The sequence below is a fragment of the Cherax quadricarinatus genome, chromosome 13 (genome assembly GCF_038502225.1).
Source record: "Cherax quadricarinatus isolate ZL_2023a chromosome 13, ASM3850222v1, whole genome shotgun sequence".
Taxonomy (NCBI): domain Eukaryota; kingdom Metazoa; phylum Arthropoda; class Malacostraca; order Decapoda; family Parastacidae; genus Cherax; species Cherax quadricarinatus.
Window position 1 is genome coordinate 24,635,374 of NC_091304.1, and position 19,060 is coordinate 24,654,433.

General features: G+C 38.3%; 1 protein-coding gene across 4 annotated transcripts in view; it reads left to right on the forward strand.

The window, feature by feature from the left end:
- Nucleotides 1-18,535, forward strand: part of LOC128688516 (Kip1 ubiquitination-promoting complex subunit 1) — a 152,971-nt gene extending 134,436 nt beyond the window's left edge. For 3 of the 4 annotated variants that reach the window (XM_070084592.1, XM_070084593.1, XM_070084591.1), the window contains exons 23-25: nucleotides 4,308-4,592; nucleotides 10,795-10,975; nucleotides 17,372-17,659. In XM_070084592.1, the coding sequence (XP_069940693.1) occupies nucleotides 4,308-4,592; nucleotides 10,795-10,975; nucleotides 17,372-17,516 (611 nt within the window). In that variant the 3' untranslated portion in view covers nucleotides 17,517-17,659. Of the gene's footprint in view, nucleotides 1-4,307; nucleotides 4,593-10,794; nucleotides 10,976-17,371 lie in introns of all 4 variants that reach the window. The other variant, XM_070084590.1, reaches the window with a different exon arrangement.
- Nucleotides 18,536-19,060: the final 525 nt, after the last annotated feature.

Below are 19,060 nucleotides of genomic sequence, written 5' to 3' on the forward strand. Positions count from 1 at the left end.
TCTTGCTTTCTATTTTGAATTTTTATTCAAACAAAAAATAGAAGATTTACTGTTAGGCAGACTACTGCAATATTGTAACAATTGTATAAATAATGTCAGCCCATTCATGACTGCATATTAGAATGGCTAGTTGGACATTTATTAGACAATGACATCATTTGTTTACTTTTGAACATCGGCAAAAATCAAACATTTCCCCTAATTTAAGCTCCAATTCAAAGTTTTTTTTATAGTAAAACCAATCAAAATCACCTCTATTTCTATAATATGTTTTCCATTCTATCAATTGAGACCAAGAAACGAGAATACAATCATAAATACTATATGAAAATACATCACAAATTCGGCGTTTTAATCCAAAAACATGGTCAGTTTTTTTTTTTCTCATTATGCACTGCGTGCTGCAGGATTTTTTTTATATGGTGCACACTGAACACACAGACCCCTTCTCTCACATGTGGGCCTACCAGCTTTCTCCTGCTTGATTTGAAGACGCTAGAATTTTTGAGTATATATACATCAAACACATTGGCTCGTAAAACGTATATATACGACCGAAACAGTCAAAGGGTTAATCCCATGCCTCTTCCCACTTCTTTTACAACCCCATCTATAAATGTGTTAAACAACCATGGTGATAACACACATCCCTGTCTGAGGCCTACTTTTATTGGAAAATAATCTCCCTCTTTCCTACATGCCCTAGCATGAGCCTCACTATTCTCATAAAAACTCTTAACTGCTTTCAGTAACCTACCACCTATTCCATACACTTGCAATATCTGCCACATTGCTCCCCTATCCACCCTATTGTATGCCTTTTCTAAATTCTTAAATGCAACAAAAAATTCTCTACTTTTATCTAAATATTGTTCATTTGCATGCTTCGACGTAAACACTTGGTCTACACATATATCCCCTACCCTTCCTATTATTCATCTGTGATCCTGCTCTCCATCTTACCCTTAACCCTTTCGATGTCGGTCCCGTTGTACTACGGCTTTGAAGTCAGGGTCAGTCCTGTTGTGCTATGCCATGAGCTCAGCTCACTCAGATAAACTGTGAACGGTAAATTTGGGCCTTGATATGAGAGAATGGGTCTATGCAGTAAGTGTGCACAGTATAAAAAAATCCTGTAGCACACAGTGCATAATGAGGAAAAAAAAAGCAACTGTTTTTGGTTTAAAACAGCGACTTTGCAGTGTATTTTCATATGGTTGTATTCTCAATTTCTTGGTCTCATTTGATAGAATGGAAGATATATTACAGAAATAGAGATGATTTTGATTGGTTTCAAGACTGAAAGTAGCTTGAAGTTGAACTATAAGTAGTGGAAATGTTTGATTTTTGCCAGTATTCCAGAGTACACAAATGACATCACTTATCCAATACGCATCCGACTGGCCAGTCTGATATGCATTTAAGAATGCACTGACATTATTTATACATTTATTACAATAATGCAGTAGTCTGCATAACAGCAATTTTTTTTTGTGTGTGAATAAAAATTCAAAATGAAAAGCTAGTGTAATATTAAAGGGCCTTGGAGATGTGACTAAGAAAAGAGGATATTTTTTTTTAGTGCTAGGAATGTCCACATTGTTTATTCTGAACCATATTTTTTAATTAACAATTTTTTAATTTTGTGTGAAATTGGCCAAATTACCGATTTCTGATCGCTTTCTTGGGTAGTTGAAATGGGTAAATGGGCAGTTTTGTGTACTCAATAGAATAGGAGGAATACTAGTGAAATAGCTGTGAGTTTGGTTGCCTGGAACAGTGGAATTGGCCAAAAATAGGGTGCAAAGTGGGCAAAATCACCAATGCATAAATATCGCTGAGACTGCTAAATTTGCGGGTGTAATTCTGTAAGTTTTCCATCAATTTTTGTATTTAAATAACAAAAAAGGCACAATACCGTGACTGGAACGATACACAAATAACCCGCACATAAAAGAGAGAAGCTTACGACGACGTTTCGGTCCGATTTGGACCATTGACAAAGTCACACTAACCAGAGGTGGAGCAGAACGGCTATGTATAGGCAGGAAGAGGTGGTGGTAGTAGTAGTAGTAGTAGTAGTACAAGAGTTGTATATAATACCGACAAGATGAAATTAAGACACATGCACAACACCCCGGTATCCCCATCATAGACGCTTCGCCATCCAGCCAGCCACTGGATGGCGAAACGTCCACAACAAAGACAACCAGACGCCGCACATGTGTCTCAATTTCATCAGTAGTTGTAGTAGTAGTAGAAGAAGAAGAGGTAGTAGTAGTGGTAGTGGTAGAAGTGGGAAATAAAAAGGACGAGCCAGTCAAATACAAAGGAAGGGGAGCACTGCAAGAGAGCTAGATGCCCACAGAGGGAGAGCAAGCGCACAGAGGTGCGTGAAAGGGAAGTGGTGAAATAAATGAAGAAGGAACAGAAACAAGAGACAGGAAAGAGAAAGACAACCCAGAGGAGAAGAGGAAAGGGGAAGAGGAAGAAGAAGAAAAAGAAAAAGAAATGAGGATTCAGGTTAAGTCACGGGTGTTCTGAAGTTTGGAGCATTTTACAATGTAGTGGGAGAGGAAGGCATCTACAGAGACGAAGCCAGGGCTAAGGTTCATACAAGGAAAGTTGTGTATTAGAGAGGATTCAACTAGACGGCGACTGTTCGAGTTGGAAGTAGGGAAGACAGTTTTAGCAGAAGACCAGTCAATAGGATGGCTATGATCTCTGACGTGACAGAAAAGAGCATTGTTAGTGTCGGCAAGCCTAACACTATTTTTGTGCTCCCTAAGTCTGTCAGAAAGAGAAACTGGTCGATCTCTTTCTGACAGACTTAGGGAGCACAAAAATAGTGTTAGGCTTGCCGACAGTAACAATGCTCTTTTCTGTCACGTCAGAGATCATAGCCATCCTATTGACTGGTCTTCTGCTAAAACTGTCTTCCCTACTTACAACTCGAACAGTCGCTGTCTAGTTGAATCCTCTCTAATACACAACTTTCCTTGTATGAACCTTAGCCCTGGCTTCGTCTCTGTAGATGCCTTCCTCTCCCACTACATTGTAAAATGCTCCAAACTTCAGAACACCCGTGACTTAACCTGAATCCTCATTTCTTTTTCTTTTTCTTCTTCTTCCTCTTCCCCTTTCCTCTTTCCATTTCTCCTCTGGGTTGTCTTTCTCTCTCCTGTCTCGTGTTTTTGTTCCTTCTTCATTTATTTCACCACTTCCCTTTCACGCACCTCTGTGCGCTTGCTCTCCCTCTGTGGGCATCTAGCTCTCTTGCAGTGCTCCCCTTCCTTTGTATTTGACTGGCTCGTCCTTTTTATTTCCCACTTCTTCCACTACCACTACTACTACCTCTTCTTCTTCTACTACTACTACAACTACTGATGAAATTGAGACACATGTGCGGCGTCTGGTTGTCTTTGTTGTGGACGTTTCGCCATCCAGTGGCTGGCTGGATGGCGAAGCGTCTATGATGGGGATGCCGGGGTGTTGTGCATGTGTCTTAATTTCATCTTGTCGGTATTATATACAACTCTTGTACTACTACTACTACTACTACTACTACTACTACTACTACTACTACTACCACCACCTCTTCCTGCCTATATATAGCTGTCCTGCTCCACCTCTGGTTAGTGTGACTTTGTCAATGGTCCAAATCGGACCGAAACGTCGTCGTAAGCTTCTCTCTTTTATGTGCGGGTTATTTGTGTAATTTTTGTATTTTTGGTTTCATTACCTTCGGAAAAAGATTCTCTATCAGTTCATTATTTTTTTTTTTTTATATATAACTTTAACCTTGAGAGCAAGCTTGAGATCAGGGTTTCAACCCTGAAAGGACCAGTTGTTTTAATAATAACTGTCATACACATTAGCTGGTATACTCAACAGGCTTATTACCCTATATTTTTTGCACACTCTTTTGTCCCCCTTTCCTTTATACAAAAGAACTATGCATGCTTTCTGCCAGTCCCTAGGTACCTTTCCCTCTTTTGTATGATTTATTGTTAAAAATAGATGTCAACATCATGTGATGTATAGTTAAAATAGACCTCTTCTTTCAACAAACTGGCCGTATCCCACCGAGGCAGGATGGCTCAACAGGAAAAATGAAAATTTCTCCTTTTAAATTTAGTAATATAAACAGGAGAAGGGGTTACTAGCCCCTTGCTCCTAGTTAAAATAGACATCATCATATAATCATCATGTGATTTATGTGTTGTTCAAAGTAAACATCATCATCATCATTAATGTAAATTTCAGTGGTATTTGAAGTTCATATGATTTTCTTCCTATTCCACCAGTAAACCCCAAAGCCCAAGTGGCAACAAGAACATTACTGAATGAACCCAGTTTCCAGTTAAGTTCTGTATATCAACTCCTTGGTGGTCAAGATGTCTTGAAGCCCTCTGCAACCAGTGCATATGCAGGTGCATCTGCCCTATCATCAGCTTCAGCCTCAGACAGAGCGCGTCGGCTAAATGAAGAATGCTCCATTAACTTAGAATGTTTGCAATTTTCAGCACTTGCAAGGGGAGCTAATTCTCATGCAAATAACAGTTCAGGCATCAAATTTTCATTAAGAAATTGTAAGTATACAATTGCCTGTATCATCAAACCTTTGAATTTTTTTTTATACATACACTTATCTTTTGTATATAACCTAGCTGTCTATAATTTTATTACTGTTATGTTTTTTATGTACATAGAAACTATGCACATAGAAACTTTGAAAATAAATCCACAATAATGTCTGTTCTCAAGAAAATATGTTATCTCAGTGATAGACAATAAATTGCCCTACACAACATCCACTGGTGCCTGGCTTCAGGATCAAGTCGGTAGTTTTCCTCCGCCCAGGGATGTCTGAATTTATTGCAAATACATTGCCTATACTGTAATTCTCTAAAATGAAATTATAATCTCGCCATATTATGAAAATAGCAAATTGTAAGGAGTACTGAAAACAAAAGAAATACAGGTACCATCCGACTTACGACCGAGCTTGGTTCCGACCAACCAGTCGTAAGTTGAAATGGACGTAAGTCGAACCTTACTACTGAATATCAACATAACATTTTTGTAATGGCTTTATTTTATTGTTTTATTTTGGTATTTCATTTTTTACTTTACTTTTTATGCTGTTAACACTGTATTTTATACTGTAAGGTTTAGGATAAACACTGTGTACAACACAAACAGTTGTTTATTTCTCAGAAGTTTGGCATACAAAACACGGTTGTAAGTCGAGTGGTCGTATGTTGAGCAGGTCGTAAGTCGGATGGTAGGTTTATATGAAGTAATTATGTCAGCTGACTTTTCTTTTAAAGAAATCAATGAGGCAAATGTCACGACAGTCAGAAAAATGATAGGATGGATAATGAGAGCTTTAAAAACAAGGGAAATAGTGCCAATGGTGACACTATTCAAATCATTTGTGCTCTCATTTATAGTATTGTACAGTGTTGATGGCTCCATTCAGAGCCAGTAAAGCACTGAAAGTGCTAGGAACACCTTGAGGTCCTGAATATGCACTCGCTGGAGGGGAGGCAAAAGAAATTTGTGATAATATGTGTGTGGAAAGTACTTAACCCTTTGAGGGTCCGTCCCGTAGTTCTTCGGCTTTGAAGCCTGGGTCCAAGCCGTAGTTCTACGCCATGAGCTCAGCTTGCTCAGATAAGCTGTGAGTGGTAAATTTGGGCCTAGATATGAGAGAATGCATCTATGTGGTAAGTGTGCACGATATAAAACAAATCCTGCAGCACACAGTGCATAATGAGAAAAAAACTGCAACTGTGTTTTCAGATTAAAACAGCAAATTTGCTGTGTATTTTCATATGTTTTTTACAGTTGTATTCGCGGTTTCTTGGTCTCATTTGATAGAATTGAAGATATATTACAGAAATAGAGATGATTTTGATTGGTTTTAGCACTGAAAAGGGCTTGAAGCTGAGCTCAAATTAGCGGAAATGTTTGATTTTGTCGATGTTCAAGGATAAACACGTCACATCACACGTCCAATATACATCAGCTGGTGGATCTAATGTGCATTCATGAATACACTGATATTATTTATTCAATTATTACAATATTGCATAACAGTAGATCTTCTATTTTATGGTGTGAATAAAAAGTCAAAGTGGAATTCATTTGTAAAGCCTGGAAACATAACTGATAACAGAGGAAATGTTATTTTAGTGCCAGGAATGCCTGCATTGTTTATTCTGGACCTTATTTTGAAATTGGAGTATTTTAAACTTTGTGTGAAATTGGCCAAATTACTGATTTCCTATCACTTTATTGGGTAGTTTAAATAGTTGATTGGGTGATTTCTTGTTCTCAGTCGATAAAATAGAAATTATTATCTATTATTATCACACTGGCCGATTCCCACCAAGGCAGGGTGGCCCGAAAAAGAAAAACTTTCACCATCATTCACTCCATCACTGTTTTGCCAGAAGGGTGCTTTACACTACAGTTTTTAAACTGCAACATTAACACCCCTCCTTCAGAGTGCAGGCACTGTACTTCCCATCTCCAGGACTCAAGTCCGGCCTGCCGGTTTCCCTGAATCCCTTCATAAATGTTACTTTGCTCACACTCCAACAGCACGTCAAGTATTAAAAACCATTTGTCTCCATTCACTCCTATCAAACACGCTCACGTATGCCTGCTGGAAGTCCAAGCCCCTCGCACACAAAACCTCCTTTACCCCCTCCCTCCAACCCTTCCTAGGCCGACCCCTACCCCGCCTTCCTTCCACTACAGACTGATACACTCTTGAAGTCATTCTGTTTCGCTCCATTCTCTCTACATGTCCGAACCACCTCAACAACCCTTCCTCAGCCCTCTGGACAACAGTTTTGGTAATCCCGCACCTCCTCCTAACTTCCAAACTACGAATTCTCTGCATTATATTCACACCACACATTGCCCTCAGACACGACATCTCCACTGCCTTCTCCTCGCTGCAACATTCATCACCCACGCTTCACACCCATATAAGAGCGTTGGTAAAACTATACTCTCATACATTCCCCTCTTTGCCTCCAAGGACAAAGTTCTTTGTCTCCACAGACTCCTAAGTGCACCACTCACTCTTTTTCCCCTCATCAATTCTATGATTCACCTCATCTTTCATAGACCCATCCGCTGACACGTCCACTCCCAAATATCTGAATACGTTCACCTCCTCCATACTCTCTCCCTCCAATCTGATATTCAATCTTTCATCACCTAATCTTTTTGTTATCCTCATAACCTTACTCTTTCCTGTATTCACCTTTAATTTTCTTCTTTTGCACACCCTACCAAATTCATCCACCAATCTCTGCAACTTCTCTTCAGAATCTCCCAAGAGCACAGTGTCATCAGCAAAGAGCAGCTGTGACAACTCCCACTTTGTGTGTGATTCTTTATCTTTTAACTCCACGCCTCTTGCCAAGACCCTCGCATTTACTTCTCTTACAACCCCATCTATAAATATATTAAACAACCACGGTGACATCACACATCCTTGTCTAAGGCCTACTTTTACTGGGAAATAATTTCCCTCTTTCCTACATACTCTAACTTGAGCCTCACTATCCTCGTAAAAACTCTTCACTGCTTTCAGTAACCTACCTCCTACACCATACACTTGCAACATCTGCCACATTGCCCCCCTATCCACCCTGTCATACGCCTTTTCCAAATCCATAAATGCCACAAAGACCTCTTTAGCCTTATCTAAATACTGTTCACTTGTATGTTTCACTGTAAACACCTGGTCCACACACCCCCTACCTTTCCTAAAGCCTCCTTGTTCATCTGCTATCCTATTCTCCGTCTTACTCTTAATTCTTTCAATTATAACTCTACCATACACTTTACCAGGTACACTCAACAGACTTATCCCCCTATAATTTTTGCACTCTCTTTTGTCCCCTTTGCCTTTATACAAAGGAACTATGCATGCTCTCTGCCAATCCCTAGGTACCTTACCCTCTTCCATACATTTATTAAATAATTGCACCAACCACTCCAAAACTATATCCCCACCTGCTTTTAACATTTCTATCTTTATCCCATCAATCCCGGCTGCCTTACCCCCTTTCATTTTACCTACTGCCTCACGAACTTCCCCCACACTCACAACTGGCTCTTCCTCACTCCTACAAGATGTTATTCCTCCTTGCCCTATACACGAAATCACAGCTTCCCTATCTTCATCAACATTTAACAATTCCTCAAAATATTCCCTCCATCTTCCCAATACCTCTAACTCTCCATTTAATAACTCTCCTCTCCTATTTTTAACTGACAAATCCATTTGTTCTCTAGGCTTTCTTAACTTGTTAATCTCACTCCAAAACTTTTTCTTATTTTCAACAAAATTTGTTGATAACATCTCACCCACTCTCTCATTTGCTCTCTTTTTACATTGCTTCACCACTCTCTTAACTTCTCTCTTTTTCTCCATATACTCTTCCCTCCTTGCATCACTTCTACTTTGTAAAAACTTCTCATATGCTAACTTTTTCTCCCTTACTACTCTCTTTACATCATCATTCCACCAATCGCTCCTCTTCCCTCCTGCACCCACTTTCCTGTAACCACAAACTTCTGCTGAACACTCTAACACTACATTTTTAAACCTACCCCATACCTCTTCGACCCCATTGCCTATGCTCTCATTAGCCCATCTATCCTCCAATAGCTGTTTATATCTTACCCTAACTGCCTCCTCTTTTAGTTTATAAACCTTCACCTCTCTCTTCCCTGATGCTTCTATTCTCCTTGTATCCCATCTACCTTTTACTCTCAGTGTAGCTACAACTAGAAAGTGATCTGATATATCTGTGGCCCCTCTATAAACATGTACATCCTGAAGTCTACTCAACAGTCTTTTATCTACCAATACATAATCCAACAAACTACTGTCATTTCGCCCTACATCATATCGTGTATACTTATTTATCCTCTTTTTCTTAAAATATGTATTACCTATAACTAAACCCCTTTCTATACAAAGTTCAATCAAAGGGCTCCCATTATCATTTACACCTGGCACCCCAAACTTACCTACCACACCCTCTCTAAAAGTTTCTCCTACTTTAGCATTCAAGTCCCCTACCACAATTACTCTCTCACTTGGTTCAAAGGCTCCTATACATTCACTTAACATCTCCCAAAATCTCTCTCTCTCCTCTGCATTCCTCTCTTCTCCAGGTGCATACACGCTTATTATGACCCACTTCTCGCATCCAACCTTTACTTTAATCCACATAATTCTTGAATTTACACATTCATATTCTCTTTTCTCCTTCCATAACTGATCATTTAACATTACTGCTACCCCTTCCTTTGCTCTAACTCTCTCAGATACTCCAGATTTAATCCCATTTATTTCCCCCCACTGAAACTCTCCTACCCCCTTCAGCTTTGTTTCGCTTAGGGCCAGGACATCCAACTTCTTTTCATTCATAACATCAGCAATCATCTGTTTCTTGTCATCCGCACTACATCCACGCACATTTAAGCAACCCAGTTTTATAAAGTTTTTCTTCTTCTCTTTTTTAGTAATTGTATACAGGAGAAGGGGTTACTAGCCCATTGCTCCCGGCATTTTAGTCGCCTCATACGACACGCATGGCTTACGGAGGAAAGATTCTTTTCCACTTCCCCATGGACAATAGAAGAAATAAAAAAGAACAAGAGCTATTTAGAAAAAGGAGAAAAACCTAGATGTATGTATATATATATATGCATGTGCGTGTCTGTGAAGTGTGACCAAAGTGTAAGTAGGAGTAGCAAGATATCCCTGTTATCTTAGCGTGTTTATGAGACAGAAATAACTAGTGAAATAACTAAGAATTTGATCGACTGGAAAAATGTAATTGGCCTAAAATGGGAGTCAAAGTGGGCAATATCGCTGATGCGCAAATATCGCTGATGCAGCAAAATTCACAAGAGCATAATTTCGTCAATTTTCCATCAAATTTCGTACTTTTTGTTTTATTACCCACAGAAAAAGATTATCTACCATTTTATAAGAAAAAATAACAAAAGCTTTCTTTGAAAATTCTTGGACCCTGTGGACAAGTTTCACTTTGGGGGTCTGAACCCTCACTGGGTTAAGGTCTTAGTCTCAAATCTGCACACTGCCATAATGACATGCTGGAGTGAGAGATGTGGGAGAATATTCAAAATAAACCCAGTGAAAAGCAGGGGTGTTGTGGGCACAATAAGACAACGTGGTATCAGCATCTATAGTTCCAGACTATTTTTTAACATCATACCAGAAGATATCAGAAACACTGCCAGAACAGTGTAGAAGTCAAGAGCATACTTGACAAGTTCCTACACCAAGTGATAGATCAACCAAGCTGTGATGGATATGCGAGCCAGCAGACTGCAGCAGCATCAGCCTGATTGAGCAGGCAAGCACCAGATAAGCCTGGCCCAGGGCCAAGTTGATAAGAGTAGGAACTCTTGAAATCCATCTATTGTATATCTAAGGTAAAGTATAAGGTAATTAAACTGCCATGCTTGCATAGTTCTCATACATTTCAATGAAGATATTGAGGCAATGAATTTAGTGTACTTGTAATGATTACTATTGACAATCGCTGAACAAAGTACTTCACATGCTTCTAATTAGCTTACTTACTTTGATCTCAGAATTTATTTATACTTTTCTGTAGAAATATGATAAAAAGTACACTAAAGATATTAAATTTGTTTACAGTAAAGAATACTAATTGATTGAACTGCATACAATATTTTAATTTTATTATTTTACCAATTCAGACCTTGATGATGTTACTAGTTCTGAAATAAGCCAAGTGGAGAGGGTCATCATGCATCTTGAAGCTTGTGTTGAGAGCCGTGGAGAACCCACTTCAGGAGATGATGAAGATACTTTATGTACAATTTGTTATGCATATCCTGCCTCTGCAGTGTTTCAACCCTGCACGCATTCGTCCTGCAGGTTAGACTAAATGATTGTGAATCTGCATATTTATTAAGCTGAGTTTGTAGATAATGAAATTATCTGTACGAGTTTATGGGAAGGTTTAGGTGTGAGTTCTAGTGCATGGTGTCTCCTACTGTAATAACTTTCAACCAAATTGCATAAAATAGCCAAATCTTTTTTTTTAACCCTCTTTTGGACATATTCTGCTTCCACTATGCCATTGTTCAGTTCTTTCCACTTATTTACAACATTTATTGTGAAGAAATGTTATCTAATATTCACATGGCTCATGAATATTAAATAACATGAGTGTGCAATTTCAAACAGTGCCCTCTCATTCTTGGTACAGCCCTGGTAAAGAGATTATTCTTTATTCTTGTTTACTTTCTCTGTGCCCTGAGGACTGTACCTGTTTTTCATATCAAGATCATACATACAATGCAATCTTTTGTTGAGCTCATTTCATATCCCCTGAGTCTGCCCCCCTTTTCTCATTGTTATTACTGAAGTCCCTTGTTATTTTCCTTCTGATGTGGCCATGAAATAAATTTTATTCTGTCTTGTACTTACCTGCAATTCCCGTTTTTTTTTTTTTTTTTTTTTTTTTTTTAGCTTCCCTCCTCTGCCTCTTCTCCTAACTTCCCTATTCTCTGACGGAGTGAATGATGGTGAAAGCATTTCTTCTTGTCACTCTGCCTTGATGAAAGATGGTTGGTGTGTTAAAAAAAAATTTCTCTGTGCACTTTAGATGATAAGTTCAGTGTAATATTAACTTCCAGGTATTTTTCTATGAATTCATCCACAGGTGGTACACTATTGGTGTCTTTTTGCCAGTGTCTAGTTTCATTCTTTACACCTGTAATTGAACTGGTAACCACTTGTTTAACTAGTATCCTGTCTAGGGCCTCCTGCAGGTTCCAGGTGTCCTTCTACATGTATGCACGTTTTAAATTGCTTGTTTGAGCTTGCAGGAGTGAATTCTAGTTCTAGGTCCCGTCTCTTAACTTGTATGCTTGTCTGAGTGTGCATAAAAAGGAAGAAGAGAAAAATATTGTAATATAAAATGGAAGTACATCAGGCACATCATTTAGCCTTCCCAGTTATGATTAATTACACTGATCAACAATTTTTTAAAAATTGTATGCTTCTTAAATGATATTAGTTAATTCTTATGTATTTTCATGTCCTGAATCCAAATATCACTTGTAAAATGCTTATTGGCTATAGGTCTAAAGAGACGAGACATAATATTTGATTACAGTGAACCCCGCCGTTCGGTGGCCGCGACTTTCGTGAAATCCGACTTTCGGCAACTTTTTTCGCCAAAACATAGCCTCGCGGTTTGTGATTGGCCTCATAATTCGGCGACCGTCCGTTATGCATCCGCCGTCAGTGCACACACAAAGCCAGTCTCCCGCACCATTCACACTCAGTGTGCCATTGTTTACCAGCGAGTGACCATCACCCCATGGGTTCATACGATACATTTCATAATAATCCATTGTTTTTTGTGTTTGCAACTGCTTAATAAGTCACCAAGGGCCCAAAGAAAGCTAGTACCAGCCCTTTGGTAAAGAAAGTGAGGAACACGATCGAATTCAAGAAAGAAATCATTGAAAATATGAGAGTGGAGTGCGTGTTAACAGCGCTTGCCAGGATGTATGGCAAACCCCATTCAACCATCACTTCGAGCGTGGCGAAGGGAAAAGAAATAAAGTGGACTGTTGTTGCAAAAGGGGTAGATATGCTGACAAAAAAGAGATAGCAAACCCTCGAAGAAGTGGAGAGGTTGTTGTTGGTGTGGATTGCCCAAAAACAGCTAGCAGGAGATAGTATTATGCAGTCAATAATATGTGAAAAGGCAAGGCAGTTGCATGACGACCTCGTAAAGAAAATGCCTGCAATGAGTGGTGATGTTTGTGATTTTAAGGCCAGCAAAGGCTGGTTTGAGAGATTTAAGAAGTGTAGTGGCATACACAGTGTGGTAAGGCATGGTGAGGCTGCCAGTTCACACAAAAGGGCAGCTGAGAAGTTTGTACAGGAGTTTAAGGGGGTATGTAGACACTGAAAAATTCAAACCCCAACAAGTGTTCAATTGTGACAAAACAGGCCTGTTTTGGAAGAAAATGCCAAAGAGGACCTACATCACACAGGAGGAAATGGCACTCCCTGGACACAAGCCTATGGAAGACAGGCTGACTCTCATGTTTTGTAGTAATGCAAGTGGGGATTGCAAAGTGAAGCCTTTACTAATCTCTCACTCTGAAAATCCCAGATTGTTCAAGAAAAACAGTGTCGCCAAGAGTAAATTGTGTGTGATGTGGAAGGCTAAGAGTAAAGCATGGGTCACAAGGGAAATTTTCCTTGATTGGTTTAATGAAGTGTTTGGCCCCAGTGTGAAGAAATACCTCCTGGAAAATAAATTGGAATTTAAGTGCCTCCTGGTAATGGACAATGCTCCTGCTCATCCTCCAGACTTGGAAGAGCAAATGGTGGAGGAGTTTCATTTCATCACAGTGAAGTTCTTGCCCCCTAATACAACTCCTCTCCTCCAGCCCATGGACCAGCATGTCATTTCAAACTTCAAAAAAAACTGTACACCAAAGCAGTGTTTCAAAAGTGCTTTGAAGTGACCTCAGACACTGAATTGACCCTAAGAGAGTTCTGGAAAGATCACTTCAATATCCTCCATTGCATAAACCTTATAGGTAAGACTTGGGAGGGAGTGACTTGCAGGACTTTGAACTCTGCTTGGAGAAAATTGTGGCCTGAATGTGTACAAGAGAGGGACTTTGAAGGGTTTGGGGCTGACCCTGAGGAGCCTATGCCAGTTGTGGAAAGTATTGTGTCACTGGGGAATTCCATGGGGTTGGATGTGAACTTGGAGGATGTGGACGAGTTGGTGGAGGACCACGATGAAGAGCTAACCACTACAGAGCTGCAAGACCTTCATGTGCAACAGCAACAGACCTTAGCTCAGGAAATTGCTTCAAAGGAAGAGGAAGAGAGATGGAGGAAGGTGCCTTCTTCAAAGATTAAGGACATCTGTGCAAAGTGGGCTGAAGTGCAAGCATTTATGGATGAACTTCACCCTGACATAGCTGTTGCAGGCCATGTTGGCAACATGTACAATGACAATGTTGTGTCCCACTTCAGACAAATCTTAAAGAAATGCCAGAAACAGAGGTCTCTGGACAGATATTTTGTATGACAGGGGTCCAGTGACTCTCAAGTTGTTCCCAGTGGCATTAAAAAACAAAGAAGGGAAGTAACCCCAGATAAGGACTTGGTACCTTAAGTCTTTATGGAAGGGGATTCCCCTTCCAAACAATAGTGCACCTTCATCCTCTCCCTTCCCCTTCCATCCACCCAGAAGTCTTCAGTAAAGGTAAGTGTAATGTTATTATTATTTTATATACATATGTACTTGATTTCTCATTGTTTTCTGTATGTAAATCTTTATTTAATTTGATATATATATATATATATATATATATATATATATATATATATATATATATATATATATATATATATATATATATATATACATACATACATATATATATATACATACATACATACATACATACATGAAGAGGTGGGGCCAGGAGCTCGGACTCGACCCCCGCAACCTCAACTAGGTGAGTACAACTAGGTGAGTACATATACATGCAATAAGATCACAGTAAACAGGTGATTTCAAAATATGCAAAACAACCACTCTGAAAGAATAGAGAAATTCCAAGCGCGTTCGTGACTACTCACATTATCAAGGAACTATGAAAGTGAAGCATCCAAGGAAGCTATATAAGGGGTCGGCCAGCACCTCACTATCAGATCCCACAACGGTTAAACACGTGACGCGCGGCGAGCCAACTTGGATAGGTCCTTTGCAAAACTCACCCCCAAGCTATTTATTTGTCCAGTGTATTATTAAATTCTACCCAAATTCTATTAATTATAAATGGATCTAATTTATATAAACCAAAGGAAATATTCATATTATTGTCAAAACTGCTTTTTATGAAACAAGATTCAATTATATTCCTGTCGACCATGGACTTGCTTGATACTACTTTCTCAACTTTTTGAAAATCAATTGGATGGTTAAAATCTCTTACATGAATAAATAGAGCATTGGAATCTTGTCCAGTTCTAATGCTATATTTATGTTGTTTTAATCTTAGTTCGAGATTTTTACCAGTTTGACCGTAATAAACTTTATCGCAAATTTTACAAGGAATCTTATAGACACATCCATCAGCATTTTGGGGGGAATTCTTAATCAAAAGTTTTTTTACTGTATCAAGATTTTTGAATACAACTTTAATATTAAAAGTCTTAAGAAGAGAAGGCATATCAACCAAGTTTTCATGGTAAGGGAGAACCAACATATTTTTAGTTGAATAAGGCTGGTTGCCCTTTTTTGGATTATAAAAAGTGTTCCTAGCAACTTTAAAAGATTTATCAATTACATTTCTTGGGTATTTTAAATCATTACCTATTTCATAAATTTTGGATATTTCCTCATCTATGAACTCAGGACTACAAATTCGTAAAGCTCTCAAAAACATTGATGAGAAAACAGACAGTTTGACTCTATCTTGATGCGAGGAATAATAGTGGACATAGGAACAGTTATTTGTAGGTTTTCTGTACAACTGGACAAGATTCCAATGCTCTATTTATTCATGTAAGAGATTTTAACCATCCACTTGATTTTCAAAAAGTTGAGAAAGTAGTATCAAGCAAGTCCATGGTCGACAGGAATATAATTGAATCTTGTTTCATAAAAAGCAATTTTGACAATAATATGAATATTTCCTTTGGTTTATATAAATTAGATCCATTTATAATTAATAGAATTTGGGTAGAATTTAATAATACACTGGACAAATAAATAGCTTGGGGGTGAGTTTTGCAAAGGACCTATCCAAGTTGGCTCGCCGCGCATCACGTGTTTAACCGTTGTGGGATCTGATAGTGAGGTGCTGGCCGACCCCTTATATAGCTTCCTTGGATGCTTCACTTTCATAGTTCCTTGATAATGTGAGTAGTCACGAAAGCGCTTGGAATTTCTCTATTCTTTCAGAGTGGTTGTTTTGCATATATATACACGTGTGTGTATATATATATATATATATATATATATATATATATATATATATATATATATATATATATATATATATTTATATTTATATTTATATTTATTTATTTTATTTGGGTGTCTGGAACGGATTAATTTTATTTCCATTATTTCTTACGGGGAAAATGGTTTCGCCATTCATCAATTTCGTCCTTCGGCAGACTCTCTGGAATAGATTAATCACGAAACTCAGGGGTCCACTGTATTTTATTATAACATACAATATGTGTCAGTACGTTTTAAACTCTAATCCGTACCTACTCTTCCTTTTTGCTTGATGCTTATAGTGGGCTGAAGAATCATCTCTTGCCAATGTCCAGCAATAGTAAGTGACATGTTACATCTCATGTTCTTGTAAGCCTTGATGACGTTTTCCACCAATTCTTCACAGTTGCCTACCCTTCTGATTCCAAGAAATCCCTTCGCCACTAACTTGAATGCTTCCCAAGCAGCTTTCTCCTCCCCATGAAGGTCTGATTCAAAGTCACCATCTTTAAGAAGCTCTCGAATCTGAGGACCATTGAAGACTCCCTCTCTTATCTTAGCATTGCTCAGTGGGGAATTTTGATGTTAAATACGTGAATCCCTGACCAAATTTGTCCATAGCTTTTACAGAGTTTTTCACGATCCCCAGTTTTATGTGTAGTGGTGGTAGCAAAATTTTGTTCGGTTCAATGAGAGGTGGATGTTGAACATTTTTCATCTCGGGTTCCAATGATTGACGAGGTGGCCAGTCTCTCCTGATGTAGTGGGAACCTCTTGCATGGCTGTCCCATTCACATATTTATTATAAGTTTAAAAAATGTTTGGCTAAGAAAATCACCTACCTTTCACCTCCAAATATAAACTTGTACATCACGACCACCTTCTATGACTGCTGGAACAATAATGAAGGGCATTGAGACTGTGAGTGTGGTAAGAAACACACTGCTGCAAGCCTGTTGGAACCTGTTGTGACACATAGGTATAGGTGTACATTGAAAAGTAGAGCTAACAAACAATTTTAACCATGATATTCATTATCAGTGACCTAAAATTAGTTGAAAATTGCTACTCTGGTCTCAGAAGCATTTTGGTTGTTGACCAGTGTTATTTTTCTGTTGTTTTTATATTGCAGTACATGTATACAAGTTTTATCAGTTTTGCTTGTTTTTTCCTTAAACATTACTTTCTTTTATTAACACCTAAATGTGCCAAATTTAACAAGAAGTCAAACTGTAAATAATAATCCATTTTGACTTTCTTTTTTAATTTTCCAGGGCATGTGTGACACAGCATTTGATGAACAGGTCTGACTGTTTCTTCTGCAAAACAACCATACAGGTAGTAACTGATCAGAGTACCGGAATAATTGTGTATCAGGCCCAAAGTTTGGTTAAAACCTCAGACCAGAAGCCAAAATAGCCATTCTTCAGTGTGTCACAAAAGGCACCTTGGCACATGAGGACATGGACTTTTGAAAACTTAAGTTCCCCATTATTAGCTGGTAACCGATGCAAAAGTTGTTTATTATACCGGTGAATATTTCTGAAGTTACTGTACATCCAATGTGTAAATAGTGTGAAAGAACAGTCATAAAATGTATAGTGTAATAAAAAACTTGATGCTGCAAATAAAGGTCAAGATTATGAATTCCTGTACTTAGCAGCCTTGAGATATGCATAATAGTACTTACCAACATTTTTATAACCTAAAACTTAAAGGATCTACCTCTGTAACAGTGGTTCCAAGACTGAGAAATTGTCATAAATGCACATGCCTGCAACTTTGACATAATTATCTATGTGATTTTTTTATCAATAGTCCCGCCAGAAAATATTTTGCGTGGGCATCTTTTTTAAGTACGAAACAATTCATTATGGTGTATGAGGAAAAAAGAAATTACTTCTCAGAAAAACTATTTGTATGAGTGATATGAGTCAGTCCAGTTGGTAAGTAACTAGTTAAGGGAAAATTTCTCATTCATTAAAACAGTCTGATAAAAATGACATGAAGCTGAAGCACATTAATTGTACTTGAGTAATTGAAACTTTCAGGGTGTGTCGACACTTCATAACAATGTAAATTATGTTTCAGTTACTACTTAAAAATATAAACTTTTACATGTATGCCACCTAGATGTAGTTGAAAATTGGTGAATGTGGTAAATTTTACTAGTTCAGAAAAAGTATTTAGTATTTGAGTTTATTATTTATAGTTTTTCTTTCTTTACAAGTACAGTAGGACCGTCGTATCCTCCAGTTCAGTTTCCACTGTTTGTTATTTATTTTTTTTTTTATTAACATATCGGCCATTTCCCACCAAGGTAGAGTGGCCCAAAAAGGAAAAGCTTTCACCATCATTCACTCCATCAGTCTTGCCAGAGGTGCACTTACACTACAGTTATAAAATTGCAACATTAACACCCCTTCTTCAGAGTGCAGGCACTGTACAGGTCTCCATCAACATTCACGTTTTCAACTATCACGGGCTTCACACATTCGCGAATTCCCAACTGCCAAATTCCCAGCCGCCAAATCATATTTAAGTTTCCCGCCACCTGCGAGTCCCTACTACCCTCCCTCCGACCCCCACAACTGGCAGCCAGCCCTCCCACCACTCAGTGTGGTGAGTGTTTTGTTTGTTCATTATTTGCTATTAAACTACAGTATAAATAATGTAAACCCATTCATGACTGCATATTGGAATGGCTATTCAGACAGGTATTAGACGGTGACATCATGTGTTTACTCTTGAACACTGCAAAGAATTAAACATTTCTGCTACAGCCAATAATAACAATAGTAATAATAATAATAATAATAATAATATGATATAATTGAAGAAGGAAATTGTACAAAAATACGAGGGAGTGGTTGACACATCGTCAGTGTGACTTTGTTTATGCTGGAGTGAGCATTAGTCTCCCTGCTCTTCCAAACATTTCACAATAATTCATTGTTTGGTGC